The sequence below is a fragment of the Durio zibethinus genome, chromosome 25 (genome assembly GCF_047325235.1).
Source record: "Durio zibethinus cultivar Kanyao isolate XHJ-2024 chromosome 25, ASM4732523v1, whole genome shotgun sequence".
NCBI classification, from domain to species: domain Eukaryota; kingdom Viridiplantae; phylum Streptophyta; class Magnoliopsida; order Malvales; family Malvaceae; genus Durio; species Durio zibethinus.
The window spans coordinates 7942291-7957721 of NC_143186.1; the positions used below are offsets into that span (position 1 = coordinate 7942291).

Sequence of the window (15431 nt, forward strand, 5' to 3'; positions counted from 1 at the left end):
AAATTTTGAAATATTATTCATAATCATTTGTTAAGTTTAATAAAAAAAATATAAACAAACGAAAACTAAATTTATTCATAAATTATTTATTGAACGATCTATTTGTTTATACATCTAAATCCAAGTGTATGATTTTTTTTTAAATTAAATTTTAAAATTATTAATAAAAATTGATTGAATTGATAAAATTTAAATATTTCATTTTTAAGTTATAGATTAAAGCCTCACTATCAAAAAACTTCTTTGATGGGCAATCTTTAAATTTAAAATAAATGCTCTTTCAAGTCTATGGTCCACCTTAGTCCAGGAATAAGGAAACATCCCCTTACCCTAAATTTTTATGTAAAAAATTGGATTCCAAAATTCAAATAAATAAAATAAATGTGGATCAAAGAAAAATAAAAAAAAAATGAGTGGCATAATAAAAAAATTTAAATGCCAAATACTTAAATAGTTTGTAACTGTTGTCTACCTGTATTCCCAAGCAATTAATGTGGCTATTTATTTGCATGCCTTCCTTTTTCCTGGAATTTCTTTCCCTTCCTTACTCTTCCTCTTATCATAAATACATAAGCAAAATAATAAATGAAACAATTAATTAGAACAATTTATTTAGTAAATTGAAATTTAATTTAATTAAAAAATAATAACACCAATTATGACCTTTCGTTTTTAATTTTTTTATTTAATAACGTAACCACAATTTTTCTATAACACTTATAAATGGCTTATATATATCTCTCTATTTATTGTTACATTACACGGCAAAAAAAAAAAAAAAAACACAGACTTTCTCTTTCTCTGTTTCTCAAGAAAGAAGAATAAGAAGAAGAAGCTCTGTGGCTATGGCTGCCGAAGTTAGCTCTATGCATAGAGTTTTAAGTGGGTACAAGGATGATCTAACGGTAGGAAATGAATCTAGTGGAGCAAAATCAACGGCTTTGATCACTATGGACTTGCTGGGAGGTGGTGGCTCCGCCTTGATCAATATAAAAAATGATCATTCCCAAGAACTGGACCTGAACCTTCAAGTCCCTAACGGATGGGAAAAGTGTCTTGACTTGAAGGTATACTGATTTTCTCATCTCAATCAAAAGTAATAATCCTTTTTTTTCACTTTTTTTTTGTTATATGATTTTTTTTTTAGTTATGGTTTCAATTTCATCGTTGCAATCTCAGTTTTTCATTCATGTCAAATTGAATTTTAATTTTCTTTGTTTGAAAAAGATTTTCTGCAAAACATTTTCAAATCCCAAACTTTCTACCTTATTTGATCACCTCTGAAACTTTGTGATTTTAGTTTAGTCATGTTAGATTCTATATGTTAGTCAATTATACTTTTTTATGTAATTTTCTCCTTTTTTGGGAGATTTTCCTACCAGCATGCTTTTTGGAAGTCAAATATATATTTTATCTAAAGTAATTTCTTGGGTTTGTCTTTTCTTTGAAAATCCTCTGTTTTGGTTCTGAGAAAATGGAGAAGGATTTGAGAGAGTTAAATCAGCATTTATTTCTCCAGAAAGCAAAATATCTTCCGCTACAAATTAAAGCCGGCTTTTATTTATTTTTTTTAAAAATCCTACAATTTGATTGCCTGGTTAGTTTTTCCAACTGAAATATGTCATTTATTTCTAATCAAATTCTAATATTATTTTTTTTCCTTGTAGAAATCGATTTAATGAGCAATTAATAACACGAAAATTTGCATTTATTTACCTTAAATTTAATTATGCGATTCATTGCTCTTACCTGTTTTTTTTTTTTTTTTTGCTTTGTTAATTATTATTACTTCTCTCGATTTGAATCTTCAAATTTACTTAATTTTACAACATTGAATTCTTTTTTTTATTTTAATAAATATTTTTTCTTTAATTTATTGCTTCATTTTGTTATTTAATATATGATTCAATTATTGTTGTGGTTGCAGTCGGGCAAGTTCTACTTGCAAAGATGCAATTCATCAAATTCTTCATCGTCATCGGATGGAACTAAGCACCAAATTAATCAAACAGTGCCAAAGCTTCAAGATTTAAATTTCCCGCCATCGCCTTCTAAACCTTTGCTAAACCTTTTTGATGAGGGCAACGTAGAATTGAAATTAGTCTCATCATCCTCAAGCAACTACCAGAGTGTGTGCACCCTCGACAAAGTAAAATCTGCGCTCGAAAGGGCTGAGAAAGAGCCGATTAAGAAGCGATCATCATTCTGGAAATCATCCTTATCGCCTTCATATTCGTCGTCATCATCTTCAGTCAAAGATTCGCAAGAGGGTGAAGGTGAAGATCAGAAGTTGTTTGCATCACCGGTTGCAGCAGGTTGCCCTAGATGCTTATCCTATGTGTTGATAATGAAACATAACCCTAAATGCCCTAGATGCAATACTGTTGTTCCAATGCCCGCTGCTAAGAAGCCTCGCATTGATCTCAATATATCGATTTGAAGGACCGGCCGGACAACATCAACTTGTTCTAGCTTTAATATCCAATGCTTATAGTTTTGTAAATGATAGATTAATTAAGGATTAAATATAGAAATATTACCAAAATTTGAGTATATGTATATTGGAAAGGATGGTGAAGACCAAAAAGAAACAAAAAAACGTTTGGTGTTGGTGGTTGTTATTGGCAAATCTGATAGAAATTTTTATCCCTTTCTTTGATTCCAGATTTCTTCTATGTTTTATATCCATTGTTAATACAAGTTAGCTTAACATTTAAATTACTCATTAATTCCATTTTATGGTATCCTTGGATTATATTTCAAAATATTTAAGTTTAAAGGCCTTGTTGATAGTTTAAGATTTATAGGTTTTAAGCTTTCTTTCATTCAAAAAACTAATTTATATGTAATAAACTTGATTAGAAATGACCCAAGTTAGGTGTACTTGTTCTTCACCATATATATGTGCGTGAGTGTGTGAATTCTAAGTATAATTGTAGTAAGTTTCAATATTAAGGAAAGCTTAAATGAACTTTATGAACCCTAAATTTCAAGGAAGCTGCATCATTATACTCTTCAAATTTCTTTTATTTCTTTAATTTGTGTAGGCAATAAAATCCAAATTCCAATGTTTACTAAGAGAACCTATTAGCATTAAAATTTTTTATTTTTGTATTTTTTAATGGCAATGATAAAATCTTAATCATTAGAATTAAAAATTCAGCATTCTGTCAACTTATCACAATTTTTAACTATTAAATTTCCTCTAAAAAAAACTTTTTTATCCTCTTTTTAAATCACATTTAATAATGTTACTCGTTTAAAACTCTGACCACAATATGAATTGAAACAATAACAAGTCCTAATTAATTTAAATTGAATAAGTAAATTAATTATATTGCAATATAATAAACATGGTTCTTGCATATAAGTTGTACCATTGACAAGCTTGTTCTACTTAAATAGCCTTCAATGATTCTGATCCAACTGAAAAGGGAAGAAACTCAACAGAATGCTATAAAGTCTGAAACTATTAATGGAAAAATCCATTAATTCTAGATCCTGACTTTGAGTGCTCAACAATTTAGCCATCTTCCCAATAGCTTTAAGGCATGTACAACTTTTTTTTTCTTTTTTCTTTTTTCTAACTTTTCTTTTTTGTTTTCCGTCCATTTCAACTCAACGTACTCTTGGCAGATTCATAAAAATGATAGTGATGTACAAAAATATGGTTGTGTCCTATAAATGTTTGAAAACTGCATTCACCAAACTTTGTCAAATGATGAGCTTTATTATGGTTGCAGCATGAAGCTAATTAAAGGCCATTTACTATAGTAATTCATTAATATACCTAACCCACAATAAATGAGATTTTAATTTTATCATGGCCTTTAAAGTGTTCTACCTACCTTCTCATTTGAGTTTTTAATGTTTGGTTTCCATACCAATTCATGTATTTTCTTTTAGTAAACCACCTCTAGTTGGCCTGTCAATTAATTAATGCTACAAATTATCCTTAATGTTTTCAATTTTAATTTACTGTAAAGGCTACACAATTATAAAAACTCAGCTAGCCCTAATTAGTTAGCCATTGTCCATGCATATCTTACCTGTTGCATGTTATAAGATTTGAATTTAAATTAATCTCAAATTCTCCAGAAATGAGATAGCATGAGAGTTCCATCAATTTCTTTATTCAATGAAATTGATCTTCACACTCTTTTATTTATCTTACATGATAGTTATTATTAAGGTCTAGATTTTTATATATATACTTACGTATAGCATAATTTTTTAATTATGCATCCTATTTCTTCTTTGATTTGTAGGTCTTAAAAAATTTATATAATAGTTTCTTTAAAAAAATTGATGGTTCAATCAAAGGGATTGTGAAACATAAAGATAATTTTTTATGAATTTATTAAATTTGATGTAGATAAATTTACTTAAATTGACTAAAAAATGTACTGATTAAAATCTAAAAACTATCTGCAGCTGAAAAAAGAGAAAAACTAAGGATTTGAAAAAAAACCAGGAAATTATATTAATAACTAAGAGATAAAATTCTGACTGATCCATTAGCAAAAGAAGGGTCTAAATTTAATTAATTATCAACGTATCTTTCAAGAGGTAGGTGAGCTAATAATTAAACGCGTAAAGGGTTGGGACCAAATTTTGGCTGCAGCTTCTTACGAACTACGTAATCAATTTTCGTCTGGTCAAAGGAATTAACAGAGTTATTCTTTCATTGCATTTATGATCGTGTTGCGATTTTTTTTTTTTTACAAAAAATTATATATAATTATTAAATATGTGCAATTTTAGACAATTTTCTGAATTAGATTTGCTTAAAAATTTATCTCCACAAAGTCAGTTTGATTTGGACATACCAACTTGGGTCAATTCAAAGATGTTAATTTAATTGGGCTCATTTTGGCTTTATTTTGAATTAAATGCTTCTGGTGTTCATTTTATAGGGGGTTGAAACTCAATTCAATTCACTCATGGTTCAATTGGCTTAAAGACCCAATAAAAGTCCAAATCCTTTTTTAAGGCCTAGAATCCAATTAAATAGGTCCAAATACAATCTTAAAGCTCAGTTTCATTAGAATTGTGATTAATTAAAAAATAATACACAAAAAAGTCAAAAAATTTTCAAAAAGAAAAACAAGAAGGTCGGCTGCCATTGTAGCAGGCTTCCTTCATTTTTCCTTCTTCACAGATTTTGCTTTCTCTTCCCCTATTTGCCAACACTATTTTTAGCTAACCTATTTTACCTCCTATTTTCACCTTTGGCACCATAACAATGATTACTATATGCTCATGAACCAAAATGCAACAATTGTGGCTGCAATAACAATCTAAAAATCTCAATTACTTTTTAGATCAAATTGAATTCTCATACAAAAGTGTAGAAGAGGCTCCTGATCTTAGCTTTTGTTAGCTTTGAGTTGATGATTATTTTGAAATGACAAAACAAAATATTTGATTAAATTGAAATAAATTGCTTTCAATTTATATAGAATGTTTTCTAGCCTTTTTATCAAGTGAAAAATGTTTGTAAATAAAAAAACAATCTTCTTCCCTTTGTTTGAAATATTTTTATGCTTAAAAGGAAATAAGGGATCGATCTTTTGAAGGATAAGATCGATCCCTTCAAGTACCTGATTGATCCCATTTTGCTATAGATCGATCAATCCATTTTTTACATAGAATGCTCTTGATTTTCAAAATGGCAAAAACCAATTGATCTCTTCCAAAAAGAACGATCAGGTCAAGGTTTTTATAGAATCAATCGATCCCTTCTTTAAACCAATCGATTGAATTTTTAAACAGAAGCAAAATGGGTTTGAAAACTTGAAAACCAATCGATCAGTTACATGACAAGATCAATCAAGTCTTGTTTAAATGCAGTGCATTTTGGGTTTCAAAGCTAGAACCAATCGATCCTCTTCAATACAGGATCGATCGATTTGACCTTGACAAGCTTAAACGGTCACATTTTCTTGTAATTTGTAGAGGCTCTAAGTATTAAATGAAACTAATGGCTCTTTTCACATTTCTACATGTAAATTAAAGTCTCCCACCAAATTGCAAGTAATTTTACAAGCCTAGAGAATTAATTGCTTCTATCATCCATCTTTTTCAAGCATTAAAAAGCTTATTGTTGCTTGAAAGAGCAAAAATTTCATCTTGCATTCATTTTTATCTTTGATATCTTTCTTATCATTTATTTGAACTTCAAAATTGCAAACACCCAACCTTAGAAAAGTCATCAAGTTTGCAAAAACAATTTCATTTGTATTGTGAGCTTATGAGTTTAAAAGGGAAGATAACCTTACAAGGTTGTGTTGATTGTATCAAACCTTAAAAGAAGTTAGGTTGTAACATTCAACATTTGATAATGGATTCAACTCCTTAGCAAGTGAAATTAAAGGAGAGGATGTAAATGCCTAAAGGAAAGGTTGAACCTCTATAAATCTCGGTGTTTGATTTTTCAACTCTTTCTCTTTACATTTCAAGCTATCATTGTGATCATATTTTGTGTTTATTAGCTTAGAAATTGATATTTATGATTATTGTGTTAATTGGCAATAAAATTGTTAAAATTTATAATTAATCAATTTATCCCTTTTTATTTATTCAAGTTTTTAAGCTAACAGCCTTCTTAATGAAATCCTAGAGTGATTCATAACGGGATGATGTAGTAATGCTAAAAAAACACTAAAAATTGAGGCAAAAAAAAAGTCCCTTCATTGACAACCACTTATTTCCCCACTATTCACCACCATTAGTAGTTGGCCCTCTCCAACTAGCACCACCAATGGTCGAACAAACCTCTCCATGCCAACCTTTACTATCAACGCACTATCTGAACCATTAAGATCCAAATACCCTGCACCCTCATTCCATATCCTATAACCGAAAATCCCAACCTACCATCCTTAAAATCAAGAGCCCAACATTGCCAATATCGTAAACACCCAAGAAAAATTCCTACCTAAGAACCTAAAAAAATCTTTTCATTTTTTTCAAAACCACATAAAAAAATAAAATATACCACAATCTTCACTAATGGGTGAAAACAATCAATCCATGAAAAAAATTTAAAAAACAAAGAGGTAGCATTCATTTAAAGGGAGAATAAAAGAAAAAAAAGGTTGAGTTTTAGCGGTTAAAAAAAAGGAAGAAAAAAAAAAGAAAGAGAGAAAAAAGAAAAAAGAAGAAAAAAAGGATAATAAACAGGAAACCAGAGCTTATAACAGGCAGAAATAGCAGGTTGGTGGCAACATCGAACCAACAACTAAGAATTAGAAAAAAAGAAGAAAAGATAGAGAATAAAAGAAAAGAAAGAAAAAAAAAAGTAGAAGAAAGGAAAGAAATGAAAAAAAAAGGGAGGAAGAGGATTAGATTCGATGTTTCGAAAATAAAAAATAAAAAGGAAAATAAGAAAAAAAAGAAAGAAAATGAGTGGGATTTAAAAAGTAAAAGCTTGGGATTTCAAAAAAAAAAAAGGGAAAGAGGAATCTATTGAGTCAACCTGTGACCCATGACCAAGACCTATCTTGAACCAGTTTTTAAAATACTCAACCTAAGTCAGCTTTGGCCCAACAATTTGATTTTTTGGATTTAAGTGTACTGTTTGTTTTGGGCATCAAAAATAAGACTTTGTTGGATATAATCTCTTTGCTTTAATCATTTTATTGTATGTCCATTTATTTATTTACTTCTCTTTTATATGCATTGCATGGAAAAATTATATTTATTTAAATAAAATTGTGAATATTTGATATTACAATGTTATTATTATCATGAAGTGCTTGCAAAAGAGTGATTATTTTTGGAAATAAAAAAAAAAAGATGGTGTCTCTAAGTAAAAAATAATTTTGGAGATCTTGCCTAGATATTGAAGGGAATCTAAATAATTATTTTTTACAAAAGAATATTATCTTTACTTTTTTAGAAAAAGTTACTTTGTAAATTTTTGAAGTTAAAGATTAATGCTTTTTAATTCCACCTAGATTTGAGGAATTAAAAAATAATAATGATAAAAAAAATAAAAAAAAAATATTCTAATGCCTAAAATATCATTACATGTATCATTTAATTTATACTCATATTATCATATATGCATTTTAAGCATTGATAATGAATGTGGAATAATAAAATCCCAATTTCAAAAATACATAGAATAATATTTCTAAAAAAATTATTTTGGAGATCCAACCTAAATATTGGGAAGTTTTAAATCATATTTGGATTAGCGAACATCATTTTCATTTCTACTAAAACTTAATTATGAAAGTTTCTTAAGTTGAGAGTTAATTTTCTTAAATTCAACTGAGATATAAGAGAATTAAAGAAATCTTTTTGACAAAAATAATAATAAATAAAATTTTTTTATCAATAAATTTTTTAAATAAATGATAAAAAATAATAAAAAGAAATAAAATTAAAGATTTATGAGATATAATTAAATTGGCAATTTACATCTTTTAATTTATATTTACATCATTTATTTGCATCACATTACGATGCTTGCATATTATCCTTGTCAAAAGAATAAAGCAATAAATTGTGATTTTGAAATAATTTTTATTATAAATAAAAATTGATATTCTTAAATAAAAATAATCCTTGGGGCCTTACCTAGATATTAGAAAGTTTCTCAATAATTATTCTTTAAAAAATAATATTATACCAGGTTTTAACGGATATTATGAGAATTCCAAGTAAATAAGCACTTTGAAATTCTGCTTAAATATTGAAAAATTTAGAAAATGTTTCAAAACTAAAGAATATTTTCATTTTATTCTTAAATAAATGGTTTTGAAAGGGATTTTGCAAAACTAAGTAAAATTAAGGGAATCATTTTAAATGTTAAAATTAAGATTATTTTCATTACTCCCAAAGAATAACATATGATTAATTGGTACTTTTTTAAAATAGATGCTACAGAAGTGCTAATCTTTCCCTAAGCATAATTATATTTTTGAACCCAATCTTATTTTTCATAGACCAAATTATATTCTTAATAAGTTTTAATTAACTTTAAGATTTTATTAAAAGGATAATCTTTTAAGTGTCCAATTACACCTAACAAGAAAAATTAGTAGCAACTTCCCATTTTAATTTTAATTTGAAATTTTCATCTAGTAGTTGCAAAATCATTATGAAAAAATTATGCTAGATTCACTGACATGTTGTGTGGAGTACACACTTATAAGTATAGACCCCCTACATAATTTTTTATTGTAATTGAATAATTATAAAATTTTAATAAAAATTTACAAATAAAATGCTTTTGAAATCCATGTCCAAAACTTTCAAATTAGAGTCTCAACGGCTAAAGTATTCCAAGGACATTTTAATGTTCGAAATAATCTTACTCTTACATAATTTTGGCAATATCGGTATTTTGTAGTATTTAATTTCCTTTTTTTTCCCCTTTGTGAAGCATACATTAAGGAATTGTTGATTAACTAGAAAAGCTTATAAGGTCTTGTTTTAGTGGTAAGGAAGAAAATTAGAATTTTTTAAATTTTAAGTTTAAATTTTATCCTATATTGATTTGCTTCAACTTTTTATTAAATTTAACCAATTATATGTTGGTTCCTTTATCAATTGACTTGTCTATTTAATGTAATTTTTTATATGTAAGACTTGAATATATTTGTAATTTCTTTTGTGTTAACCTCATTAAAAAAAGTAAATACAAAATTAAGTGATGAATTCTTAGTATTGGAAAATTTTAATACTATATTTATGTATTGTAATTATTTGTATATTGTTGAAAATTAATATATAAACTTTTCGTGAAAGACATAGTGACATATGTATAGTTTTATGAGGAGTTCCAATTTAATGAGTTAAATAAAAAACCATAAAATCATTAAAAAAAAAAAAGAAACTTTGATTCTATATATCAAATAGGTTTAATAATTTATTATTTTTTTCAAACTTTCTTAATAGTACAAATAAAATATCTTTAGGCTTTGTTTGGATCTAATCTGCTCCCCGAGCTTTCTTTACGATGCACTTTTCCAAACTGATTTAGTGCATTCAAAATTTTTAAACATTTTTTCATCAAAATATTCTATTTAGTAATTTTCTAAACAAGTAACCAAATTAACAGATGAAAAAATATATATTATTAAAAATTAAATTTATATTTGATATACTATTAGTATATAAATTTTATACATTGTCAGTGAATAAGATGATGACAACTCAAGTAAATTTTTTAAAAAATTTTAATTTGTGAATATTTACTTTAAGTGTTGAAATTTTCTCATTAATAAAGTGTTATCATTTGATTCACTGATAATATATAAAATCTATATACTGACAATATATCAAATATAAATTCTTAAAAATTAAAAATTATTATGATTTATCAAAACAATACCTAAATCAAAATCATATTTCCACTAAATAAAATTTTGCCCGCTAGCTTATTTGACATCACTTAACTGATGATGAAAGTTTTGAACATTTTGTTTCAAACATTAAATAATTGAAAATCTAATAGTTTCTTTACATTGTGCCAGTTATTTGTATTTGAAAGAAAAAGTAAAAAAAAAATCCTTAAGCTTAACGTAGTTTTAGACCTGTTAATGAGTGCCCCGCCAATTTTTCTAGCTTTGGCCAAGCCTTTGGCAAGATGGTTCAAGTTGTTGGGAGTAGTGACTCAAATCCCATAACAAATTTGTTTGAGATTGGCTAGATATTGCTTGATAGACAAGAAGACTTAAAGAAAAAGAATTCTAAGAGAAAAGAAATTCTTAATAGGCAAGTTTAACTTGTAGAAGAAGAATTCTAAGAGGAAAGGGATTCTTAATAACAAGTTTGTATGGTTATAAATAAGTGAAGTCTATGTAGGGTTAGGTATGAGAAAAAATATAAAAGAATTGCAAGGTTTTTATAAGATAGACATCCCATAAGACTACTGGAGATTTATGTCTTATGGGTGTGTACGGATATGAATGTTTGTGAGTGGACTAGATGAAACTGAGAGGGTCTACATAAGTATGATGCATGTGAGTGGACTAGAAGAGACTAAGATGGTCCACATAGGTATGATGCATGGGTGCATATAGGTATGTGTTTGTTTGTGTTGAAATGGTGCATGTGGGTATGTGTTCATTTTGGTTGAGAATACTCTATAAGACTAGAAGAAATAGAGAGGGTCTAAAAATATTGATTTTTGAATGAAGTTGATATAATTTGTATGTTTGTAATTCTCTACAATAAGTGGATCTTGTTTCTCATCTGTGGATGTAGGTCGATTAGACTGAATTACATTAAATTACTGTCTCTTGTATGATTGATTGATTGATTGTTTGAACTTCTGCTGATGAGATTAGATTAAGGCCTTTTTAGCCTAACATAAGTGAAAGCTCAACCTTATTGTTGGCACCAAAAATAATTCATAGTATTTAAAAGGAATTTAGGTAAAAAAATTCAAAGTTAGGTCCAATTTAATGTAATTAATAAATATTAATTGAGTTAAAATTAATTAATTAGTAATTAATTGATTAACTACAAAAAAAATGGACCATGCTTGGAGTCTAACCCGTAACAATTATCCTTAGGTTAGGAAAGTGATTATGTGAAAGAGTTCATAAATGCATGGATTGAAACCAACGAAGAAGCTTAAAAAATCCAATTTGGATAAGGCTCATTGCAATTATATTTGTTAGAGAATATCTAGTATAATGGCAATTATTTGGTGGTTACATATTGTTACTAGAAGAAAATTACACAACAAGGTGGCCAAGTTAAAATCAAGGAATCAAGGAAAAGGAAATTTCAACGTGGCGAGACTTCTAACATTTTGGGAAATTACTAAAGGTGCATTTGGAAGAATGAATATTGGCTCCACTAAAATTAAAAATAATAGCAAAAATAAAATTAGTTATTATAGTGAAGAAAATAAAGTTAATAGTGGAGATATGTTTTTGGATGTAAATGTAATGGTGATAATGAAGTGAATTGTAATGATAAAAAATTGTTCATTAAAGACATTAAAATAAAATTATATGTAATAATAAAATTTATTTAAATTATTTATTCATGTATTGAATAATAAAATTTATTTATTATATTAATGGTTAAAGGGTAAAAAATGTCTTTAAATTATAATTCAATAATAATTCAAAACATAATGTAAGAAATGCTTTTATGTAATTTATGTGGTATTCGCTTTTGTATATTTATTATGTTGTAAATCATACACTATCTTTTAATTTAATTAAATCAATATGCTCTTTATATATTGTTGGTTATGATTTTTTAACTTCTTAATGTCTTTATATATGTTATTTGGATATATTGTTTATATATCACGATTTTATTTACAATGTCTTAACTCTTTAACTTTAACTTTTAACTAATTCGCTTTTATGATATGGTAAGTTACAATGCCAAGGAGTAGATTGAAGAGTGTAAATATCAAAGATATTAGTTTAGAATCATCTACGACACATGTTGATCTTGGCCATGGACTGAATCCTTTTGAAGGGAACGTACCTACTATCAGTTCTAACTTAATCATTTCTAACCCTTCAACTGATATTGAATCTGATAATACGGAAGGTCCAAGTTTGATAGTATCCCACCAATTGATTCTAGTTCTAATTTGAATTCAAGTATCATAAACCTTATATTTAGATTTCAATTATATTCATTAAAGTATTGGTAATTTACTAATTGACTTTTAATTTTTTGTAGTTGATAACAATGGTTAATGGAGGTTAATTTTTAGTTTGATTTCTATCAATGATTGCTCATAATTGAATGAAATTGCCTATTCATTATGAACCATGGCATAAAGTTCTAACAGAAATTAAGACCGATGCTTAAACTTTATTGAGGCATTAGTATAATTAATTGCATATAAAAAATATTAATTATTTTCAAGTTGGTTTATCAATTGTAACTTTTCTTTTTGTATTGTTACAATCAAGATCTTTACTTGAAATACATATTTCATTTGTGCTAAGTCATTGGGAAAGAAATGGAAAGATTATAAGCATAATTTGAAGAAAATGTATTTTAATTGAAATAGTGCTGTAGAGGCCACAATCAAAAACCTAACTTGAGGTGTGATTAGATGGCAATATGAATAGTTGGTTACATTTTGGTTCTTAAGGAAAGAAAATGCACTAATTTATAACTCTTAATATTATTTTTTAATAATAAAGATGTTTTTTGTTTTTAGTTGGTAATATACATTTATTTTTTATGACAAGGAAAAGAAAAAATTGGGATTGCTAGCAAAAAGCAACAAAAATATAACCACACCAGAGGATCAAAAAGCTTTGCAAGAACGCAAAAAGAAAAAGTTAAGCTTAAATAAGAAACATGTAGTTTATGTCTGTTTAGGACTCTTTGTGCCGTTAAAAGGCAAAAATGCAAGTTTACAATTAGTGTTCTATGTTAACAGTTTAGATAGCTTCAATACATTATATTAAACATGTGCAAATGATTAACTTGGTTCCACAATTGATATGTGTGAAAAGTTACCGTTTATGTCTATTTAGGACTTTTTGTGCTGTTAAAAGGTACAAGTGCAAATTTGCAATTATTATTCTATTTTAACAGTTTGGATAGCTTTAATATATAATATTAAACTTATTCAAATGATTGATGCTCTTTTCCACGATTGATATATGTGAAAAAGTTACTATTTATTCTATTTAGGATGTTTTGTGCCATTAAAGGGCAAAATATAATTTTATAGTTATATTTTTATTTTAATAGTTTAGATAGCTTAAATACATTATATTAAACTTGTTTGAATGATTGAATTTGGTTTTCATGATTAATATGTGTGAAAAAGTTATCGTTTTGTCTATTTAGGACTTTTTATGCTGTTAAAGGGTGAAAATGTAAATTTGCAGTTATTATTCTATTTTAACAATTTGGATAGCAAAATACATGATATTGACCTTATTTGAATGATTGAACTTGATTTTCGTGATTGATTTGTGTGAAAGGTTACTATTTATGTAACTTTTGTATCGTTAAAAGGAAAAAATGCAAATTTGTAGTAATTTTTCTATTTTCATAGTTTGGATAGCTTCAATACATAATATTAAATTTGTTCGAATGATTGATGTTCTTTTTCACAATTGATATGTGTGAAAAAATTAACATTTATGTCTATTTAGGACATTTTGTGTCGTTAAAGGAAAAAATGTAATTTTGCTATTATATTTCTTTTTAACAGTTCATATAGCTTAAATAAATGATATAAAACTTGTTCGAATGATTGAACTTGGTTTTCATGATTCATATGTGTGAAAAGTTATTATTTATGTCTATTTAAGACTTTTTGTGCCATTGAAGGCAGAAATAGAAATTTGTTGTTATTATTCTATTTTAATAGTTTGGATAGCTTCAATACATGATATTAAACTTGTCCAAATGATTGATATTCTTTTTCATGATTGATATGTTTGAAACGGTTGTCTTTATGTTTGTTTAGGACATTTTGTGTCATTAAAGGACAAAAATATAATTTTACAGTTATATTCATGTTTTAACAATTTAGATAGCTTAAATACATGATATTAAACTTGTTTGAATGATTGAACTTGGTTTCCATGGTTGATATATTTGAAAATATTGTTGTTTATGTTTGTTTAGCACTTTTTATGCTGTTAGAGGATAAAAATGTAATTTTACAGTTATATCTATGTTTAAACAATTTAAACAGTTTAAATACATCATATTAAAATTGTCTAAATGTTTGAACTTGATTGTCATGCTTGATATGCATGAATAAGTTACAGTTTATATATGTTTAGAACTTTTTGTGATATCAAAAGGTCAAAATGCAAATTTGCAATTATTGTTTTATTTTAATAATTTAGATAGCTCCAACACATGAAATTACACTTGTTTGAATGTTTGAGCTTGATTACCACACTTGACATGCATGACTAAGTTACGAATGATGTGTATTTAACAATAATATGTGTTTTTATGTAAGAGATTGAGTTAGGTGAAAAAAATTAGATGTGTGAAACTTTTTCGATTAACCCGCACAAAAAAAGATGGATCTTACTTGAATGTCCAAACATAAGAAATTATGATAATTTCTTGGATTCGTTTTATATAGAAAGTAAAAATTTACTATTTCAATAGATTATGAATTAATTATTAAACTTGATAGTTTAATTTGATTAATTTACAAGAGAAAGCGAAAGAGAAAATGGCTGTTAAGATTGAAGCAACATTTGATTATTCTATCAGTATACAAGAATTGAAAGATCAGATTTTCATAAAAATTGTTGGAAAAGAAAGACATTGATGGGTTTGAGACCTTGGATTAGGTCCAACACCATCTAGTTATTGTGGACGTAGTTTTAAGTGATTTACATTCTTAACAAGTCAATCTTCGTAAGACTTCTTTATATTGAGAGAAGGGTTATAAACTATGTAACAATGTGCCGAGCAAATGAAAGTAAAAATAGAAGAGGAGC

General features: G+C 27.0%; 1 protein-coding gene across 1 annotated transcript; it reads left to right on the forward strand.

Moving 5' to 3' along the window:
- Positions 1-754: 754 nt before the first annotated feature.
- LOC111276623 (uncharacterized) lies at positions 755-2664 on the forward strand. The gene is made up of 2 exons (XM_022862368.2): positions 755-1067; positions 1928-2664. Exons 1-2 carry the CDS (start codon positions 846-848, stop codon positions 2438-2440), a joined length of 735 nt encoding a protein of 244 aa, XP_022718103.2. The 5' UTR covers positions 755-845; the 3' UTR covers positions 2441-2664.
- The last annotated feature ends 12767 nt before the right edge of the window (positions 2665-15431 follow it).